Here is a 22,603-nt window from a genome sequence, read left to right as displayed (position 1 = left end):
ATTTCCAACATTTTCCATATATTAAAGTGTACTTCCATTTTTGCTCACTAATAGAGAGGGTGATGATCTAATAATTATATTTACAGTGGATTTTGTCATTGCTACCATTTTAAACTCTATTCACTAGTACTCTAGTTATTGCAAACTATACAAATTCCTTTAGCTTATGAGGAGGAACTAGGATTGTCACTATAACTAGAAAATAGCAGTAATAATGACATTTAAAAATATTGAGAAATTATTTCATTGTTAGGTTAACCACCACATTTATACCACACCAGGTAAAAGGAAATTAGAACATTTGGACTATTCATATTACTAATCATTGTGTAGGAGAACAGTTGCTAATTTAAAATATTAAAATGGTGAATGTTGTTATTATAACTTTTTCAGTTACCCTACAAAGCACCAAAAAAGCCAAACATCCTAAAATAATTATATGTGGTACAGATTATTGATGTATATTTGTATGTTCCTTATTATGTATCTCATCAAAAAGATATGCCCAAAATTATTTGAATTAAAACCAGTATGATAGAAAATATCTCACACATAATTTAAAATGTGCTAAATGCAAACAGAATGTAAGAAAAAATTATTACCTAATTTAGAAACAGAATTCAATTACTTTGAGAAATAAATACCAAACACACTTTTCCACTGATACACTGATAGCACAATGTTGTCATTCCAAAGGGCTGTTGTTTTGGGTTGCCTCGGAGTAGTTCTGATTCATAGCAACCCCAAGCGACAGAGGCACACCCAGTTTTCTAGATGGTTATCTTTACAAAAGCAAATCACCAGGTCTCTCTCCAGCTCAGCTGCTGGGTAGGTTCACCAACTTCACTTAGCAACCCAATGCTTAAATATTGTGACACCAGGGCTCCTTTTCTCAGAGGGTAAGTATATGTAATGAAATCAATAAAAAACTATCCTAATAAGGTCTCTCCTTTTAATAGAAGCTGTCTCTTTAAATTTACTAGGTTAAGAAACTGTATTTGAGCTTTTAATTTTATGTAAAAAAAGCAAAACAAAACAAAAACTCAGTTAATGTAGAAGTTGAAAAATACATTGGAAACTTGTTGTTGTTGTTGTTGTTATTTGCCATTGAGTCTGCCCGACTCATAGCGACCCCTCCTTGGGTTTCCAAGGTAGTATCACTATGAAGGTAGGAATGCCCAACCTTCCTTCCAAGGAGTGGCTGGTGGGTTTGAACCGCCAGCCTTCTGGTGAGCAGTCAAGTGCCTTAGGCACTATGCTACCAGAGCTCCTACATTGGAAACTAATACTTAATAAATATTATCTACAAACATAGACACACACATTTTATTGTCTTATTTTGTTAGATGTTATCCAGTTGGTTCCAACTCATAGCAACCCTACACACAACAAAACAAAAAAGCACTGCCTGATCCCGTGCCATGCTCACGGGATCTTTGCTGTGTTTGATTCCATTGTTGCAGACACTGTGTCAACCCCTCTCATTGAGGGTCTTCCTCTTTTTCACTGATGCTCTAATTTCCAGGCATGATTTCCTTCACCAGGAACTGGTCCAACGTGATACTCTTGATAACATGTCCAAAGTACCTGAGAAAAAGTCTTGCCACCTTTACTTCTAAGGAGCATTCTGGAAATAATTCTTCTAAGATGGATTTTTTTGTCTTTCTGGAAATTCATGATATATTCTACATTCTTCATTAGCATCATAAATCAAAGGTGTCAATTCTTCTTCAACCTTCCTTATGCATTGTCCATGTCTCGCATATATAAGGTAACTGAAAATGCCATGCCTTAGATCACCTTAGTCCTCTAAGTAAAATCTTCGCTTTTTAATATTTTAAAGAGGTCTTGAGAAAAATGTGGAACAAATTTCAAAATAATAAAAAAGGCCACTTTTACTGCTCTGACAGAGATTGGTGGAATCCCCAAGACTATGACCCTTAGGCATCCTTCAAATTTGGAACTGAGCTCACTCTCCTGACTCAACTTTCAGTCAAACAATAGATAGGCCTATGACATGAACAATAACACCAGGAAGGTATGTACTTCTTAGAGAATAAACAAACATAAAAGATCAAAGGGGTAGCATATGCCCATAGATAAAGTTCAGAAGGCAAGAATGGATAGGAAAGGACAAAGGGGTTTGGTAACCACAGGAAGGAAGTGGGAAGAGACCTGTTACATTGTGGGAATTGCAATCAATGTTAAGAAACAAAATGTCTATTAACTGTTGAATGGAAAACAACTTTGCTCTGTAAACTTTCATCCAAATCACAGTTAAAATAAATAAATAAATAAATACAAAAATCCTTTGCAGTAGATTTGTCCAATGCAGTATGTCATTTTATTTCTTGACTGCTGCTCCCACGGGTGTTCATTCTGTTTAGTATGATGTTACTTATTGGTCCAGTTGTGAGGATTTTTTTCTTTATGTTGAGGTGTAATCCGTACACCTCATATGTAGTCTTGGATCTTCACCAGTAAGTTGTTTAATTCCTCTTCAAATTCAGCAAGCAAGGATGTGTTATATGGATGTTCTCGGTTTAATGAGTCTTCCTTTAATCCTGATGCCATGTTCTTATTCATATAGTCCAGTTTCTCAGATTATTTTCTCACAATACAGATTGAATAAGTAAAGTGAAAGGATAGATCTTGACACACATATTTCCTGATTTTAAACTATGCAATATCCTTTATCTGTTCCAAGGACTGACATTTGACCTATGTATGCAGATTCCACATGAGCAGAATTAATTGTTCTGGAATGCCCATTCTTTGTAATGTTACCATAATTTATTATGATTCACACAGTGTAATGCCTTTATATAATCAATAAAACACAGTTAAATATCTTTCGGATATTCTTTGGTTTCAGCCAATATCTATTTGACATCAGAAATGATATCACTTATTTCACATTCTCATCTCAATCTGGACTGAATTTCTGACAGTTCCACTAATGTACTGCTGTAAATATATATATTTTTTTAAATTATCTTCAGCATTATTTTACTTGTATCTGTCCTTACTAATATTGTTCAACAATTATGCATTCCATTGGATCATTTTTCTTTGAATGGGCACAATAAGGATCTATTTCAGTCAATTGGCCAGGTAGTTGTCTTCCAAATTGACTGGGATAGATGAGTGGGTGCTTCCAACATTACATCCATTTGTTGAAACATCTCAACTGGTATTACATCTATTCCTAGACCCTTGTTTTTCACCAATGCCTTCAGGGCAGGTTCTACTTTTTCCTTCAAAACCATCGATTCTTGGTCACATGCTACCCTTAAAATGGTTGAATGTTGATAATTCTTTTTCTTACACTGATTCTGTGTATTCTTTCCATCTTTGTTTGATGGTTCCTGCATCATTGCATATTTTGCCAATAGAATCTTTCAGTGTTGCACCTAGAAGCTTCATTTCTTTCTTCAGTTCTTTGAGCTTTAGAAATGCCAAAGGTGTTCTTCACTTTTGGCTTCCTAACTCTAGTATTTTAACATTTCATTATAATACTTTACTTTGCTTTTTCAAGTGCTCTGTGAAATCTTCCATTCAGCTTTTTTACTGTATCATTTCTTCCTTTTGCTTTGGCCTCTCTATATTCAAGAGTAAGTTTTAGAGCTTCTTATGATATCCATTTTGCTCTGTCTTTTCTTTTTAGTGACGTTTTGCTCTCTTCGTGCATGATGTCCTTGAATGTCTTCCCACAACTCATCTTGTCTTGGGTCATTAGTGTTCAATGCATCAAGTCTATTCTTGAGATAGTCCCTAAATTCATATAAGATATACTCAAGGTTGTACTTTGGCTGTCAAGGATTTGAAATTTTCTTCAGTTTCAAATTGCACTTGTGTTTGAGCAACTGATGGTCTCTTCTGCTATCAGCTCCTAAACTTGTTCTGAGTGATGATATTGAGATTCTCCATTGGTTCTTTCCACAGATGTAGGCAATTGGATTCCTGTGTATTCCATCTGGCAAGTTCATGTGTGTAATCACCATTTATGCTATTATGAAAGTTTGTTGGTCTTGCAAAATCTACCATGAGATCTTTGGTGTCACTTCTGTCATTAAATTCTTATTTTCCAACTACCAATCCTTCTTCATTTCCAACTTTGGCTTTCTTATCACCAGTAATTATCAATGCATGTTCATTGCAGGATCTATTTATTTTAGAATGTAAAAATTGGTAAAAATCTTCCATTTTTTCCATCTATGGCATTAGTGGTTGGTGCACAAATTTGAACAATAATTGTATTTAACTAGTCTTCCTTAGAGATGTATAAATATTATCCTATCACTGACAGTGTTGTACTTCAGAATAGATCTTGAAATGTTCTTTAAGACAATGGATGTGACACCATTCCTCTTCAATTTTTCATTCCCAGAATAATAGAACATATGTCTAGCTGATTCAAAATGGCCAACACCAGTCCATCTCAACTCACTAATGCCTAGGATATTTATCTTTAAGTGTTTCATTTCATTTTTGACAAGTTCCAATTTTCCTAGATTCAGAACTCATACATTCCACTTTCTAATTATTAATGGATGTTTGCAGCTGTTCTTTCTTTTTGATTTATGCCACATCAGAAAATGAATGTCCCAAAAGCTTCATTCCATCTATGTCATTAAGGTCAACTCTAATTTTAGGAGACAGTCCTTTCCCAGTTGTATTTTGAGCACTTTCCAACCTGAGGGGCTCATCTTTTGGCACTGCGATAGACAATGTCCTGCTGCTATCCGTAAGGTTTTCATTGGCCAGTATTTTGAAAAGTATATAGCCAGGTCTACCTCCCAATCTGTCTTCATCGGAAAGCTTTACTAAATCTCTCTATCATGGGTTACTCAGCTAATATTTGAAATACTGGTAGCATAACTTCCAGCATCACTGCAACACACAAGCCAGCACAGTACAACTACTGACAGATGAGTGGAATAGATAGATAGATAGATCGACAGATATAGATATATAGATATCTATATACCTATAGAGTAGGAGCTTTGATAGCATAGTGCCTAAGCCACTTGACTGCTAACCAGAAGGCTGACGGTTCAAACCCACCAGCCACTCCTCAGAAGGAAGGTTGGGCGATCTACATCCATAGTGATATTGCCTCAGAAACCCAAAGAGTGGTCGCTATAAGTCAGGTCTGACTCAACAGCACATAACAACAACAATATACCAATAGAAGGAGCTCTGGTGGTGTAATGCCTAAGGCACTTGACTGATAACCAGAAGATGGAAAGTTGGGAGTTCAAAACCACCACCAGACACTCCACTGAAGGAAGATGGGACAATCTACTTCCATATAGATTTACCACCTCAGAAACCCAATGGGGTTCATTGTGAATCAGAATTAACTCAAAGGCAGTGAGTTTATTTATCTACAAAAAAAATAAAACTCACTGCAGTAGATATATAGATATGTAGATATAGATAACGTACATATAAAAGTCACCGCCATCAAGTCATTTCTGACTCATAGTGACCCCCATTAGGTTTCTGAGGCTGTAAATCTCTACAGAAGTAGAGTGCACTGTCTTCCTTCTGCAGAGCAGGTGGTGGGTTTGAACCGCCAACCTTCCAGTTAGCAGTCAAATGCCTTAGTGGTATATATATATATATATATATATATATATATATATATATATATACATACATATATACACACACACACACACAAATCTACTCCTAACTTATCAACTATCTTATTATCCAACATTTTGCATTTATAACAATGGTGAAAATATTTTTTATCTGACTCTTTTGCACATTAACAATGTACACCTAACAATAACAAATGCTGAGATTCTAGGTGAGTAATACTGGTTGTGATCATTAAGGTTATGTGTCAACCTGGCAGAGCCATGATTCTCAGTGGTTTGGCAGTTACGTAATGATGTAGTCATCTTTCATTTTCTGATCTGATGCAGTCATTGTCCACTTTCATATAATGCCTATTTTTGCATAACTACCTGGTCTTTGGAACCTAACCATATCGGTAAGTGAGAAGTGGAGATATATATATATATATATATATATACACACACATACATATATACATCCATGAATTGGAATCAACAGGACAACACATATTTTAAATATATATATATATATATAAATAAATATATATATATATAATATATTATATAAATATAAATTTATATATTATACATATAAATAATTTATCTATTAAAATAGATAAATTGATATATTATATAAATATATGTAACATATATATGTATATAAAATATATAACATATATTCCATATATATTATTTAAGAGTGCATAGTATAAATAGCAATAAGTAATTACATTTTTGCTTGTTTCAGACAGAAGTACAATGACAGAAACCCGGTAGAGAATACTGGGAAACTATAATTCTTTAAGCTCTTTATAAACCAAGTGAATTGTATTCATTTTTATAAATGTAACATAAGGAAAAGACACAGAGAATATTGCCATCAATCTGTGATAGAAACAGGAACGTAATTTGGAATTCTAGAATCTCAGTTATTCTCCCTCCTCCCTACCCTACCCATTTCACTACCATTTGGTATAAAATAACATCAAATAGTTTGAAACTATCATTCCATTACTTCAGGCATACATATCACATTTCGCTTTCACTAAAGAAAGAAAAGTAAGATTACAAGATAACTAAACCAAAAGAATGGTGAAACTAAAAATCCAGCTAAAAGTGTATTTGTATGATTCAAAGCTAATTCGTATTAAGATAAATGAGAGAAAATACAAAACCTTCAAACATATTTACATGTCAATATTTAATCTTGGAAAAGTGGAAAAAACAAGATTGGGAAGTGTTGGGGATTTTTTGCATTTTCTCTGACATCCTCTGTGTTACATATATATCAATTTATGAAGAAATCATCACTAAGGGAATCAGCAGTAACTAAGTAAATATTTTATATACCAATTATCTGTTCAAATGCACTGAAGGAATATTCTTGCCAATCTGTTTTTTTTTTTTTTTTTTTTGTCTTTTATCTCTTGGATCAAGTTTTCCAAGTTGTATCTTACATCTTGAAAGTGATTCTTATATTTGATGTTTGACATTTTTATTGACTTGATCTTTTGCACTGGTTTCAAGTAGATAAGGAGTTAGACATTTTGAGAAAAGCTTCTGGTATAAGCTGCAATTATAATTTTCCTTCTGTACTAACATACTTCTTAAGCTACTACTGCAACTCCCTGTATGATATCAAGGTTCTTGTTGAGGTTTATTAGTTTTTAATATCTAGTAGTCTGGTCTGGGAGACTACAGGTCACCAAAACATTGCTAACACTTATATTTAAATTTCTAATAGAAAATTGAGCTCTGGTAGCATAGTGCCTAAAGCACTTGACTGCTAACCAGAGACCTGGCAGTTCAAACCCCCCAGGCACTCCTCAGAAGGAAGGTTGGGCAATCTACTTTCACAGTGATACTTCCTTGGAAGCCCAAGGAGAAGTCACTATGAATCGAGTTCGACTAGATGGCACATAACAACAACAACTAAAGGTAAACCAGTTCCCCTTTTAAAGTAAAATTATTCATTCTGATTTAGTTCCCATACCCAATTTTGATTTCTTTGTAATATAAGCCAAACCAAACCCACTGCCATTGAGTCAATTCTGAGTCATAGTGACCCCATAGGACAGAGTAGAATTTTCCCATAGGGTTTCCAAGGTTGTAAATCTTTACAGAAATATTCTGCCTTATTTTTCTCCTGCAAAGCAGCTGGTGGATTTGAATTGCTGACCTGCTGTTAGCAGCCCAATGTTTTAACCACAGCTCCACCAGAGCTCCCTCTTTATAATACGAGTCTACATAAATTTGTCTATTTCATATTTTACATATTAAGCACTGATAAACTCTGAGACCCTAGAGTTGAATGCCTGAATACACATAATTATGATACAAACATTTTTGAATATTGGAGAGGCAAATATCATTGAAATATGGCTAAAAGTTCAAATTCCCTGATGGTTTAAGTAAGACTGTAGAATACAAGTTGCTGGGTTAAGACAACAAGGATGACAATCCTGCTACTGAGACATGTTCAAATTCAAATTTGTTAAATAAATAAATAAAACTGTCCTGATCAACTGAAACACAGATTAGGATATAGCGTATGTTCAACATTTTGTGAGCACCGCTTTAGCGTTTATAAGTACACAGTAGTGACATTTGGAAACTATATGTGTTATCTTGCTAATCAAAGTGTATTATTTTAAGTACATTAACATTTAAATAGCTTATTTCCTTTATATTTTACATGTATGTACTAAAGAATGAAAAATCCAAAATGGCAATGTAAAATTCACCTCCCCACCTTTACCTCAAGTTGTGTTTACATCATACTTGGATTGGATTATGTAGGGTAAGCAGATTTTTAATTTAACAATTTGGGGAGGCTCTAATTGCTTGAGTAAGGATGTCCTTAAAATTCCTGCAAGTAATTTATAGGAATATACCAACTTCATTTTTTAATTTTGTTTTTTGGGGGACCTGATTTAAGTTGTGAGAAATGAACATGACAGAGATCATTTTCAGTATATTAACTTTGGACAAAGAGCTGTATGATACTTACACAGAAAAAGCATGAGCCAAAGCAGTAATGGGACAACATAACCCAAGTGCATGCTCTGCTAAAAGTATCTTCCCTTTGATAAAAATTCTTAAATGAGGACAGAGTTAGTTGTTAATTTAAAAGTCAAAAGAGAATGTAAGCTATGAGAATTAGCAATTTCACAAAATGAATAAGCTTATACTAAGACACTTTGGAAATGGCTTTCTGTATATACAACACTGTTAACTTTAGAGAAGATATTTTAAGCTTAGAATCTGGGTACTGTACTCAGTATTTCATTTTTATTAAATATCTCAGTTTTAAAATTTTGTTAAAAGCTCTAATAATATAATTTTTCATTTAAGAATGAAAACCAAAAAAACAAACTCACTGCCATGGAGTTCTTTCGGACTCATAGTGACCCCCATTGTGTTTCTGAGGATGTAAATCTTCCACAGAGTGGCTGGTAGATTTAGATCTTCCGGTTGGTTAGCAGTCAAGTGCCTTATTCACTATGCCACCAGAGCTTCTTCATCTAAAAATTGAGTTTCCTTAATTATAATTGGGTCACAAAAATATTATATGGACTTAAGGAGTTTAAACAACAGCTTGTTAAGCAAAAGGTCAGTGGTTAAAACCCACCAACTGCATTCTGAGAGAAAGATGAAGCAGTGGGCTTCCATAAAAATTTACAACCATGGAACCTAAGAGTCAGTCCTACTCTGTCCTACAGGGTGGCTATGAGTCAGAATCAACTCATTAGCAGTGAATTTGGTTTTAGTTTCGTTTAGATGGAGCAACAAAATCCTGGTAGTGCAGTGGTCAAGCATTCAGCTGCTAACTGAAAATTCAGCAGTTTCAACTCATCAACCCCTCTATGGAAGAAAGATGTGGCAGTCTGCTTCTGTAAAGATTACAGCCTTGGAAACTCTATGAGGCAGTTCTATTTTGTCTTATGGGACACTACGTGTCAGAATCAACTTGATGGCAATGAATAATGGGTTTTAGAAGCAGCAGAGCTCAGTAATATAAATAAAAATATCTTCTATGAACCCTATATTTGAGGGTGGAGATATACAGTAGATATTAAAACTTAAAGTTTAAATAAATGTAGTAGTTATGAATTTTGTTATTATTAGGATTTTGAGAAGTAAAACACTCTTTTGACTCGGATTTAAATATAGCAAAATATATACTATAATTGTAATGTTATAATGTATTTTTTTGCATGGATAGTTCATGTGTACTATGATAGGGAAAATGTATTTATTAATTAAGTACTTATTTTTAAATAGCATTATATTATTATTTAGTATTTGAGATTGTAGTCACAATGACCCTGATGAACCTCTCATCTATAAAACATGCTATTCAAAGTCTCTAACATGGCATCTGACAAAGAATTTTGCTAATCAGTTAACATGGGGTTACCCTTCTTGTTTTATTTAAATAGGTGAGTACCTATTTACAAATTGAAAATATATACAGTATTGATGATTTCACATATCCAAAATTAAACTTGATTTAATGAACTATACAGTAAGCTTCTTAAAGAATGTGTTACAATTAAGAACATTGGAAATTATCACTGGCAGTAGAAATAAATTTGTGAGTAAGAGTATATAAAATATGGGTATTTCAAAACATTGAAAAGTTAACAGACTTTTGTTACCTGCATATATACGAATATAAGTATGATTAAATATTGAAGTCTTACATTATTTTTGAATTGAAATTATAATGTGATAGATTGGAAATATTTTTTAAAATTTAATGATCTGCAAAAAAGTTTTACAAAGAATTTCAAAATATTACTGAGCCTTCAAACCACAATTACGTCTACACATGTTAAATTAATTAAAAAAGAAGCAAATTCACCTTGAAAACATTAGTTCATAACTTCCACTTTTAGCAACATATGTAATTATTTTAAATGTGTACATGTTTATTTTATGCTAGAAATATACAATATTCTTCATGTTTATTGATAAAGATATCTAATTAAAAAAAATGAAATCTAATTGGAAGAATCCTGTTCAACTAATCTCTATGGATATCATTGTCCTTCTATAAAAAAAGCTTTCTGAATATCTAACAAAAATTTTTCTGGTACTTACTATTAAGCAATTTATTATTTTTTAAAACTTTGACAGTAAGTAGAAAATAAGAACATCAAATTTTTTATATTTTCATTACATCAATTGTCTATGAAATATTGATATATGATTTTCAGAAGTTTATTGTAAGAAATAATATAAATTGCTGAAATTTAATTTAGGTTAAGTGTTCCATTTTTAAAAACTGGGTACAAACTATTTATTTTATAACACTGGTACAATTAACATGAGAAATATTTGACCTGTGTCGTGTAAGCCAAATGGTCTGTTAAGAGCAGGAGAAGAAAAAAACTGTTATAATAATGTCACACTCAAATACTACACTACATTAAATTATTCTCCCTTCAAGTTCATGGTCTGATATTCCTAAGCCTAGAATAGTATAATTTGAAATTCTTAAAACAAAATCTTTCATATATAAAGAACTCTGGATTAAAATTGTGCACAAAATGATCTTTATGATAACACATTTGTTTTTGTACACCATATACTTTACATATACTCCTGGAAATATATATAGGTATGTATACAAAGGTATTACATTGAATTAAAATAAAGGCAATAACAAAAATACCTTGATGTATTAAAAAAATGTTACCAAAACCATTGTCGAATGCAGTATTAATGGATATAGGATATAGATACTAGACAATCATTTTTAGGCACATGACTGAACTCTACCCAAATACCTCAAGTTTTATTGCTAAGTGTTTTCATTTGCCAAATAGTAGATAAGTTTAAGGGACTGGAGGAATCTTATCCATAAATTAGTTAATTTGATAAGCAATTAATTAAATATTGATAATACTTAATAACTTCAAAATAAATAAATACTCTTGGCTTACAGTGATTAAACTGACCTCTTTCATGTTTCTAACTCCTCTTTCTTAGTGTGAATATATATTCTTAAGAGTAACCGTATCAAACATTTCACCACTTCTGCAAAGATCTTAATTTGGGGTCATCTAGAAAAGTTCAACAAGATCATTTACAAATGAATCAAAAGCACATTTGTGATCTGCTTTATTTTTGTTAATTTGGAGTTGTGTAATTTTGGGGGATAGCTTATTTAGCTCTTGAAAGTATGAAGCCAATTTTTACCATTTCAAAGGAACTATTCTGATTCTTTCCCTAGCCTCATTGAAAAATAACAAAAAGAAAGAATGAGAAGAGTGAAGAAAGAAGGAGGAGAGAAGTTAAGGAAAAAGGCACTCAGAGAATAAAATAGAATTATGAAAGAAATACAGACATACATAGTTCAAAAAATGTTGGTAGCAAAAATATTAACAAAAACAGGATTAATGAGAAGAAATTGCAATCTTGATGTCAAGTTTTTAAATTCTATCCTATTCCACACTGTGGAAGCTCTGGTAGCATAGTGCCTAAGGCATTTGACTGCTAACCAGAGGCTGGCAGTTTAAACCCACAGCCACTCCTTGGAAGGAAGGTTGGGCAATCTACTTCCATAGTGATACCGCCTCAGAAACCCAAGGAGGGGTCGCTATGAGTCAGGTCCAACTCGACAGCACATAACAAAAATAACAACATTCCACACTGTGTAATTTTCAATACATACTAGTTTGATTTTCCTATTGGCTTTGAAGGAACAGTGGTGAAGAAGAGGCTTGAGTATCCAGGACATTTGCCAGAATTTTCCACTTTACATATGTAAAGGTGATAATCTTATCTAAATGTGTGTTTCAAATATGATTTTTATGCTATGCTTAATTAACTCATAATTTCAATCAATAGTTTTAGCCCTAAATTGTTTCATAAACTAGCATATAAATTACCTGCATTTACATGTGATATATTTACTTTTCTATGGGTTAATTTAAGTATTTACATTATAATTTCATTTAGATAAAAATAGTATTTTGCAATAGCTACCTGAAAATATATTTGTATGAGATTATACTATATATGAAATATAACAAGCAGAAAGAGTAAATTTATTTTGCATCCAAATTTTAATTGATGCCTGGAACATTATTACATTTACAGGTATCTCCCACTTTCCAAAAGTTCACTTTGAGCCACTGCACTTTTATTAAAGACCTATATTAATACCTGTTTTTGCTAAGTGAAAGAAATCTAAAGAGGATTTTTTTCACTTTTAGGAAAAAAGGCAAAAAGCATTAGTAGCATTCAGTGTCTGTTTTGAAGCTTTTACAGAGGCAGTGTGCACCCAGAGCATGGGAACTGGCATCACCAAGCCTCTTCCCCATGAGCCACACTCAGCATCTCAGCATCAAGCCACCACAGCTATGCACTGTGTCTGGTGGTATGACTTGATAGGTTATTTTTTGGGTCTGGTAACACTCAAAAATTTTTCCCATATAAATTAATGGTAATTGCTTCTTCTTTTTATGCTTTTTAGGCTTATGAAATGTTTCATAGGAATGATGTACTTTTGGATAGTAGGGGAACCTGTAGTTGTTCTCCAAAATGGTGTGGAGAAAATTTTTAGGATTCCTTAACCCATTTGTATAGAACTGATTTCCCCCATTCTGATTATTTGTTAAGTGAACAACTTGAAATACCAAAAATCAAGTCTTGAAAAATGCAAAATTTTATGTTTCTATTGTATATGTTAATGTATTGGCAGGAAACCATGTTTAAGAAGAAAATAATTTATTCTTAATTCTATATAGTTTCACAACTCTGACATGTTAAAATTTTGTCATGTTTATTAGAGTCAGGATGAGTTTACTTTTACCCTTTTAATACAGCTGGGATAAATATAATTTGAACACTGTAAGTAACCATTTCACACATCATACAATTGGTATTTTTCAGATTAAAAAAAAAAACATTGGCCATTTTAGGAAGAGTAAAACTGTAAATGAATCATCAAAAGAGAGTATATGTGACAACATTATGCAAAATAATGCTAGTTTGAAATACTATTACTTTGTTAATCTTTGAAAAATGTATCACACTTTCTTTGGAAGTTAATTATATTGTCTGGAAGTAATTCTTTAATTTCTCATGTAATTCTATCTGTTGTTTTTGTGCATGAATTAAGAAAGCTTAATTACATGGGAAATTCAACTTTGCATTAACATTTTATAACTTACATAATACTATCATATCTACATATAATGTCGAGGAAGTGATTTTGACATTGTAGTAGAACAAAAAATGCTCCATTGTGGGAAAAAATATATATATTAGTAACAATTTCAATTGGGAACACAGATATTAGTGCTTATTTCCATTTTAATTCCATATCTAATATGAAAGAGGTAGGTGAGGAGTAAGAGATACATTTTTTTCCATGACAATATCATGGCATTATTAAGCTTCTTCCTTTCCTCTGTAAAACAAATGTGGAAGGGAAAATGTTACAAAGGAAGTGAATAATTTGCTGGACTTGGACAGTGTACCATACAGTGTACCATAACTTTTTTCCCTTAAATTCCTCAGGGAAACTGTTGCTACCTATTCAATCTGAACTTAAGAAGTTCCTGTCATTTACTCATGGGTGGATGCTGCCTCTTTGTGGCAGAATGCCATGGAAAGTGCTCTTTAAACATAAAGTTCATGAACAGCCCTTGATATTATACACATTCCAAGTGAGATTATGGAGAGATCCACCAATAGCAAGGAAGCACATGGCTCCTTAAGTTTCAGATTAATTCAAACAAACATTTTATACTCTAAAGTTCTAATCTATGGTATAATACGTACTGTCAAATCTTACCCAGAGGTGAGCAGTTTATATCTACCAACATTTTGAATATTTAGGTTATGGATCAAGTATAGACAAAGTAGCTGTCATAGAATTGTGGAAGGTGCTTTTACACAAGTTAAATATGGAAACAATAATAAACTGTAGACTGAATAAATAATAGTGACATGACAAAATACATTATATTGAGAGAAAAATGAATATGCAATATATTACTTACCATGCTCCATGTTTTAGATGAACACTTCAGTAAGGAAACAAAGTATACAATTGAAACATCATTAATAAACACATTAAATGATACATTTAGAATTACATACTTCCCTGAAGCAGCTAGGCATAAATTATGTATTTTTTTTCAATGTCTATAATTAGAGGAAAATATTTCTCTTTTAGGAATAAAAGTGAGCTACTATTTCCTAAATTGTTAATATTGGAGATTCAGTCAATCATATGTAGTTAAATCTTTTGTACCTCAAGTAATCATTACTTCAATCCCTCAGGTTTGACATAGTTATCAAGTGTTTATTCAGAAACTATTTAAAAAATTACATGTGCTGGGATACATATGAGACTGTAACAACAGTAGCCCCATCTTACAGAAATCTTGTTTGTGGTTATCACCATTGCTTGCTGCCCAAAGGAATAAAGACATTGTATAGAGATTTGTACAATCCATCATTTGGTCTTCCAAGGTGCCAGTACACTTGGATCTGTACAAATGCGACTGGGTTTGGTTAAACAATCAAAAATTGGCTACAATAGTAGTCAAATCAATACATACTTTTGGTTGACTAATAAAAAATACTTTTAAATCTTCTCTAAGAAAACCAAACACTTGCACATGATTCTCACTCAAATGGCCCAATTAAATACCCCAAAATATTTTATTTTATACATTGGGATTCAATCTATTCAAAAAAAGAAAGAAAGAAAGAAAAAAAAAACATCCAATTGGGTGGGTTGCATTGGCTTAAAATTTTGCTAAAATTTCTCCACATTTTTAATCATTTAAAATGCCTTCCTGATGTTACTTGTTTTGGAAATACAGTTCCTAATATAGTGCGATATACCTCTGTGAAAATCATAGAGTAAATAGTGAAGGAAAGAGAAATGCTAAATGTGCATATAAAAATAGGTACTACAATAAAATATTTGTATATTTCATCAATAAGTTATTTTGACGTATCAATTATGGATCATATAACTGTAATTTTAATGATTTGTCCACATCTATGGTGATCCTTCCACCATCACGATAATTTTTTTGTTTAATTCAAATGTCCAGAATGCATACAAACACATCCTTTAAAAACAAAGGGAAGAAATGAGGGAAGAAAAGAGGGCGGAGAAGTAAACAAACTTTCTGTTCAAGTTGGGGTGTGCTAATCTCTCCAAAAAAGCCAGTAGACCCACCCAAGACTTAAAGGGGGAGAGGGAAGAGGGGAAAGGAAGCAAGGGAGCAAAAGAGCAAGAGGACAATCTATGTGCTGCCACCTTCCACCATTCTTGGCACTTCCAACCACAACAAAAATGATTGGGACCTTTAACAAGTCACCCGCGCAGCAAACTGCCCTCCATAAAGCCCTTCTCCCTTCCTCCCCCACACGCAAGTAGAGAAAGCAATGTGCCCAGTTTACACAAATGTTTCCCACGTGTAAAATTAAAAGGAAATTGCACACCCTTTCAGTATCTTCCGCTGAAGCTGAGAATCCCGTGCCAAGGCACTTCACCCTAAACGTTGAAACAACACAGTTAATCAAATGTGTTCACCGTGTGTCTGCTTGCTTGTTTGTTTTAAATGCAAAAGTTCCAAGCGAGTATCTCTGGTTTTAGAACTGGCTAAAGGTGGTCTGTTTTTCCAGCACTTCGAGGTAGTCCGGCTCAACGTTTAGTTTTGCTTTTAGCTCCAGATACTCATTCCGGTTGGGTTCTACAAACACAGCACTAGGGGGGCTGTAGAGCACCGGTTCCCGCAGCCTGCTGTCCCCAGCCCCCGGGTGCAAATATTGATGGGGGCGCCTCAAGTCATAGTTAGGGGAGAAAGTGTACGCAGCCGGGCTGCACGGGAATTTGGGATATTCCGGGAGGCTATTGCCGGCAGAGGTGGTAGAGCAGTGTTTGTCTGGTTCTAAAATGCCCCTGTAAAATCGGTCGGCGTCCTGCACCGGCGACAGCAGGTCCTCTCGGGGTTCAATAGTGCTGACGCTGTAGGCGGGGCTCCGCAAGTGGTGACTTTCCCGCCTGTCTTCCTCCCCGGGTTGCAGCTGCAGCTGTGTCGGGGGTTGCTGCTGAGGCTGCTGCTGCTGTTGCTGCGGTGGTGGTTGCTGCTGCAGGTGGTGGTTGGTGCTGTAGGTGACCTTGAGCTCGTGCAGGTCTTTATAATCCTCCACAGAGTTGCCCTCTCGGGAGCGGTAGATGGGATTTTTGCACATGTGGCCCAGCGGATGGGGGATGTACTCGTACACGTGGCCTGCGGGCGTCTTCACCTTTGGCAGCGTGGGACCCCGATGGTGCACGTGGGCGTGCGGGTGGCCGCTAGCGCCGCCGCCGCCGCTGTACACACTGTACTGCATGTTGAAGGAACTCACGTCGGAGTTGTTGGTGCTTGTGTGGTCGCTCTGGTTCTTCTTCCTGCGCTTCATGACTAGCACGAAGAGCCCAGCAGCCACAAAGACAGACATGATGAAGACCAGCAGCAGGCTGAGGATCAACACTGACAAGGGCACAGATGACGCACCTCCACCTGCGCCCAAGCCTGCAGGGCCCCCGGTGCTGTTTAACCGGACAGCTGGGGTCACCGAGCTTGTCCTCGCGGGGAACTGGATGGAGGAGGGCGTGGGCGTGGAAACCACCACATCAGAATAGTCTGGACACAACAACTCCGACTTAATGGAGCGCATGTCTGTCTCAGCGAACTTTTTGGGCGTCTTGCAGATCACTTCGTCCACCAAGACTCCTACCTTGAGCTGCTCTACCCACAGCTTCATGCCCACCACATCGCAGGTACAATCCCAAGGGTTGTCATGCAAGTCTATTTGGATGAGGGCCTTCAGCTGGTCCAGAATTCCATTTACTGGCAAGGAGGTGAAGTGGTTACTTCTCAGATTCAGTCTGAGGAGAGTCAGGCCAGAGAAGATGCCTGGTGGCATGGCCTGCAGGAGGTTATTATTTAGAAACAGCAGCTGGAGATTTGGGACTGGATCAAAAGTTCCAGACTGAATTTCGCGTATGAGATTGTACTGAAGAAAGAGATACTGCAGACTCTGCAGGCCATAGAACAACTCTGGGCTCAGCCTCTCGATCCTGTTGCCATTCAGGTACAAACGTCTCAAGTTGGTAAGATCGCTGAAGGCGCGGTCCTGGATCATGGAAATGCGATTGTTGCCCAGGTGCAGGAGGTCCAACCCCGTGGCCTCCAAGAAGTCGGTCCTGCGCACGACGGCAATGTAGTTCTCAGTCAGATACATTTTCTTGGGGTTGTAGGGCTTGGGCTGCAGCTCAGCGATGCTCTCTATCTTCCGTTCCTGGCAGTTGACATTGAGGCCCAGATCAGAGATCTGCAAGTTGCAAGTGCACGCGGTGGGACACTCCAAAGGCACCGGGGATTTGGTCTGGTAGGCGATACTGGGGCCATAGTTGCTGTAGCCCAAGTCCTTGGAGGGCTGCCGAGAGGTGGGTCGCACCCTGGGCTTGTTGGGTTGGCGGGTTCCTTTAGGAGGCTTCAAGGGAGGTTTGTAAACAGCAGAAGAGGAAGTGGCCACGGAGTTCACTGAAGCAGGGGTAGTGTGTAAATACCCCGTGGTGCTCAAAGGCGTCTGTGGCCTCATCTCGTAGTCCGAAATGAGCTTCCTTGGGCAAAGTTCCTGTTTGGAAACCTCATCCAAGTCCCGTCCATGTAAGCGGAAGGGGGTCTCACAAACCACATCCCCGACTAGGGCGGAGTAAGAGATGCTGTCCAGCCAATCCTTCAGCGAGATCAGCTCACAAGAACAATTCCAGGGGTTTTCCTCTAGCTGTAACTCCACAACTTTATCCATGTGCTGTAACAGCCCGACATAGGGCAGGAGTTTCAGACGGTTCCCCCGCAGGTCCAAGTGCGTTAAGGGCACAAAACGGAAAAGATTATTGGGTAAACTGGACAAGAGATTGTCATTGAGGATAAGCACCTGCAACAAATGCAGTTTCCCAAAAGCATTGGGTTCAATGACGCTGATGTAATTGTAATCGACCTGTAGGTACTCCAGGTTCTCCAAGCCAAGGAAAGTGTCATCACGCAGAAGTTCCAGTTTATTATTGTTCAGATGCAATCTCCTCAAACCCCGCAGTCCGTGGAAAGCCCCCGTCTCAATGTCCTGGATAACGTTGCTACCCAGATGCAAAATTGAAGCCCCAGTGTAATTGACAAACTCATTGGGATAAAGACGGTTCAAAAGGTTTCCAGACAACAAGAGGTGGTAGATTGGGAAACGGGGAGGGTTAATTTCAGAGAGGCTGATTATCCCCCGGTTTTCACAGCTCACAGTTAAAATGCCGTCCTTTTCCTCACAAGGACATGCATTGTCACAAATTTCACCATAATAATCGATGGTTTCTGCACAGGAGAGGACGAGAGATGTTACAGCAAACGCTAGAGTCTGCAGCATCCAGCTATGCATTTTTCTGTGAAGGTCTTGTTCCAAAGTTACTGGGGGGCAACAAGCGTGCATTTTACCTCCTGCAAGGGCGAGAGGAAAGAAGGAAACAACAGAATATGACCAAAAATTTAAGAGATCTGTCCACAAGTCTCTCTCTTCCCTAACAATATTTCTGTGAAATCCAGGAGGAGTGAGTATGATTGACTAACCCCAACCCCTTAGTGAAACATCCACATACTACAGATTTTATTCAAATCTGATATTAATTTTGATTTAATGATTTCACGTCCTAATGACTAAAACAAGGACATGCTTTTTACAAGATAAAAGCAGGTTAGGTAAAGTCCCATTCTAGTGTTATTCCCTACCCCCCCCCTTTTCAAAATCAATCCATAAATATATATAAAATGGCTGTCAGTTCAGTTTCATGGTTCTAATTTAAGAGAAAAGAAGCACCATTTTACGAGGATTCCCACCTCACCTATACCCAGCCCCCCTTCCTTTCTTTCAGAACCTCTTCAGTTAACAGTTCATCATGAAGGGCTCCCATTTTCAGAGAGAAGCAAGGAATCACAATACTTGAGCTATTTTAAGCCATCGCTGGAAATACCAGGGTGGGAACATAAAGAACACTTTTCGGATGCAAAAAGGATGTAAGATAATGCATCAAAAGAAGCTAGAAGAAGCTCTTAAATCATCAATTGTCTTTCGGAGCTTTGAGTATGGAGAAAAACAAGAGCGCGTTCTCTTTGATGTTGGACTTCACTACCGCGCTATGAAGCACACCAGCGTTTTAATTGCATGCACGGTGCCACTTAGCAGCGCTTCGCTGAGAGCATCCTGCGTCCACTTCTCCTCATTGATCATGTCAGCAACGCTACCAAGCCGCATCTTTCAACCACAGAAATAGTTATGCACGAAGGATTACAAAGACTCTGCGAAAGCATCCGCGATTCCAATACACCTCAGATACCTTGAGTTTACGGAAGACTTTCTCCCCATTTACCGGCAATCAGCTGAAACTAAACCAAGGAGCAGCTTCAAAGATTCACTTTACCTCGGGATCTGCGTCTGTTTGCCTTGGTATGCAAAACTAAGCTTAATGAATTTGCGAGATTTGAACTGAATTACCACATTGCCAGCAGCCTCCTCTTTGGAGTTGCTTATGACATTGTAAATGCTTTTCTCCCCCTCCCCGACCCCTCCCCTTTTTTGTTTAATTTTAAGAGATAAAGGCACTTGGGCTGATTACTAGGCAAAATAGAAAAAGTGAAGGGGGTTACAGCAAATGACATAAGTCAGTGCTTTAATATCCAAATATCTTCTCTCTAAGTAAGTGATCAACGTGTTCCCCTCCTTTTCTTTCTTGCTTTCTTTTTGTCCTCTCAAAGGCTTCCTTCGACTTCATACTTTTGGTCGACAGCTGTACTCATAAAAGAAAGGGCATAAAAGGAAAAAGAGAGAGAAAGAGAGTGAAGTGTGTGTTGCTTTGGTTAGCTGGTGAAGGAAGGGGGCACATTTGGTGGAAATACTGGGATCCGGGAAGCGATGCCTCTTCTGTGCTCAACCTTCCTCTGCTCATCACCAAAGTCTGATTTGAATCGCAAGCCAAAACTAAACCCAAGACGTTTCTGAGACACTAGCTTGGGCCTGGGACCTTGCTCTTGATCCCCATTCAAACCCCAGCCATTTGAAAGCGCCTCTGCATTCACGCGCACATGTGCAAGTGTGCCTGCGAATCATTCACGTGTGACCACCCAGACGTGTGGAGGCGTTTCGGAACTACAGTGCATAAACCTCAAGTATCCCCGACCTCCCAACGCAGCGCAAACGACACCCAGCTTAAAAGCGGCAAAAACACCCCCGATGAAAGCAGAACGTTTACCTTGAAATTTCGGTTCACTGCTGGATCAAATCTGCACATCCATTCAGCAGGGTTTTGATCCCCTCCCCCTCCTTCCCTTTGCCTCCCAGCCCCCATCTGGCAGCCCAAGGCAAATTGTGTCCGGCCGGTATTAAACTCGAGCATTTACAACTTTAATTCAGTGCTGGTTAGCAAGAGTCGAAGAGCTTCCATTCACCCTACTTCCCTGCCCCTCCTTCTTCCTATCAAAGGAGACTGAAATTCTGAGAAAATAAAGTTGAGGAAGCCTGGGGAAGGATGATATTCCGAACGGGAAACGCACCTCGGATGTAAAATCGCGGGTGCGCTGCACATTCTCAGATTACCCGAGATTTTTGAGGGGGCCAGGGGTGAGGTTCTGTATTTGTTTTTCCCCAAAGAATTTAGACCGTGAATCAACGCCTGGATAGCTTCGCATTAAGCAGCTTGGAGCCGGGCGGGCTGGAGCCCAGCGTCCAGGCCGGACCTGAGGCTCCCGGCACAGCTGCCAAAACAGTGGCCCAAGCAGAACAACCCGGAGTTCCAGGGCGCGAGGTTCCCCCTCCCCCACCCCGCCCCAAAGCGAAGGAAAAGAGGAGGCAGAAGGGGAGCGAGAAGAAGGAAAGAATGCCACCCGGACACACACACACACACACACACACACACACTCTCTCTCTCTCGAGCCTCTATTGCAAAGTAAACGGCAGACTTACCCCATATCACATCTCCAGGGCCCACTCATCGTAGCAACCCTTAAAAAATACCTCTTTGGGGTTGCGCTAGGTTTCTGACGCCCAGGCAGGGCGAAGAAGAGGCGAGCAGTACGGTCCGAGCGGTTGGAGAAAAGAGGTGCCAGGACGCCGCCAGCTCGGGGCTGCCGCGGTATTGGCGTCCACGGGCTCCGGGGCTCCCCAAGCGGCTCTCCCCAGCGCTCTCCGCGGTTGTCGGAGCGGGCAGTGGGGTAGGATTGGGGGAGGGAAAACGGGGGGCGATCTCGAGCGGCGGGGTGGGAGGGGGGAGGGGGTGGCGAAGGACCGGCTGGAGAGGCACCTCGCGGTAGGGGCCGGGAGCTGGAGCCGGGTGGGGCTGGGAGGGGGAGGTGTTGGTGGGGGTGCAGAGCCGGGGAGGGGGGGCAGACGCCAAGAAGCCTGCCTGGCACCGCCGGCCCCCGCCAACGTGACGGTCAACCCCTCCCAGCGCTCGCACCCGCTCACACTCACGCTCATTCGCACACTCGCTCCCACCCTCGTCGCCGCCGCCGCGCGATCGCGGGGTCCCCGGCACCTCTCACTGCATACCCCTTTCCGGAGGGTACTTACAGTTCCCATCTGTATAGGGGCAACTTTCTCCGAGCCTGTCCCGGCCACCGCCCCCTCCAATCGCCTTGGGCTCCTCACACCCTCGGCCTCTGCTCACGCCGGCCGGCCCTCCCCTCCCCCCTGCTCTCCTCCGCGCCGTCTTCACAACATTCCCCCCTGGTCAGTGGCGCACGCCCGGGGACGAGCCAGAGGGAGTGGGACACGGGGTCGTGCGGGCTTCGCCAGCCTTCTTTTTGCAGCGCACACTGTACATGGTAGTGAGGGGGCGAGCAAAGGTGGCACCGGGCCCCTGGGCTGCTCCCGCGGCAGTGGTGGCGGTGGCTGCTGCTCCGGCGCCTTCCTCCGCCCCCCACGCCGCGGCGACCACCGAGCTC

The 22,603-nt window shown here is 38.6% G+C and overlaps 1 protein-coding gene across 1 annotated transcript; it reads right to left on the bottom strand.

The window, feature by feature from the left end:
- Nucleotides 1-16,223: 16,223 nt before the first annotated feature.
- Nucleotides 16,224-19,272, bottom strand: SLITRK5 (SLIT and NTRK like family member 5). Its single transcript, XM_007952574.2, has one exon. The coding sequence runs from the start codon at nt 19,098-19,100 to the stop codon at nt 16,224-16,226; it is 2,877 nt and encodes a 958-aa protein (XP_007950765.1). The 5' UTR covers nt 19,101-19,272.
- Between the last annotated feature and the right edge of the window lie 3,331 nt (nt 19,273-22,603).

This window comes from Orycteropus afer, unplaced genomic scaffold (genome assembly GCF_000298275.1).
Source record: "Orycteropus afer afer isolate SDZICR_OR568_19922 unplaced genomic scaffold, OryAfe1.0 scaffold00348, whole genome shotgun sequence".
NCBI classification, from domain to species: Eukaryota; Metazoa; Chordata; class Mammalia; order Tubulidentata; family Orycteropodidae; genus Orycteropus; species Orycteropus afer.
This window is presented reverse-complemented; position numbering and strand designations above follow the sequence as displayed.

What these genes read in the sequence shown, in the direction of transcription:
- SLITRK5 (XM_007952574.2), bottom strand. Translation starts at nt 19,100, where the DNA reads ATGCACGCTTGTTGCCCCCCAGTAACTTTGGAACAAGACCTTCACAGA.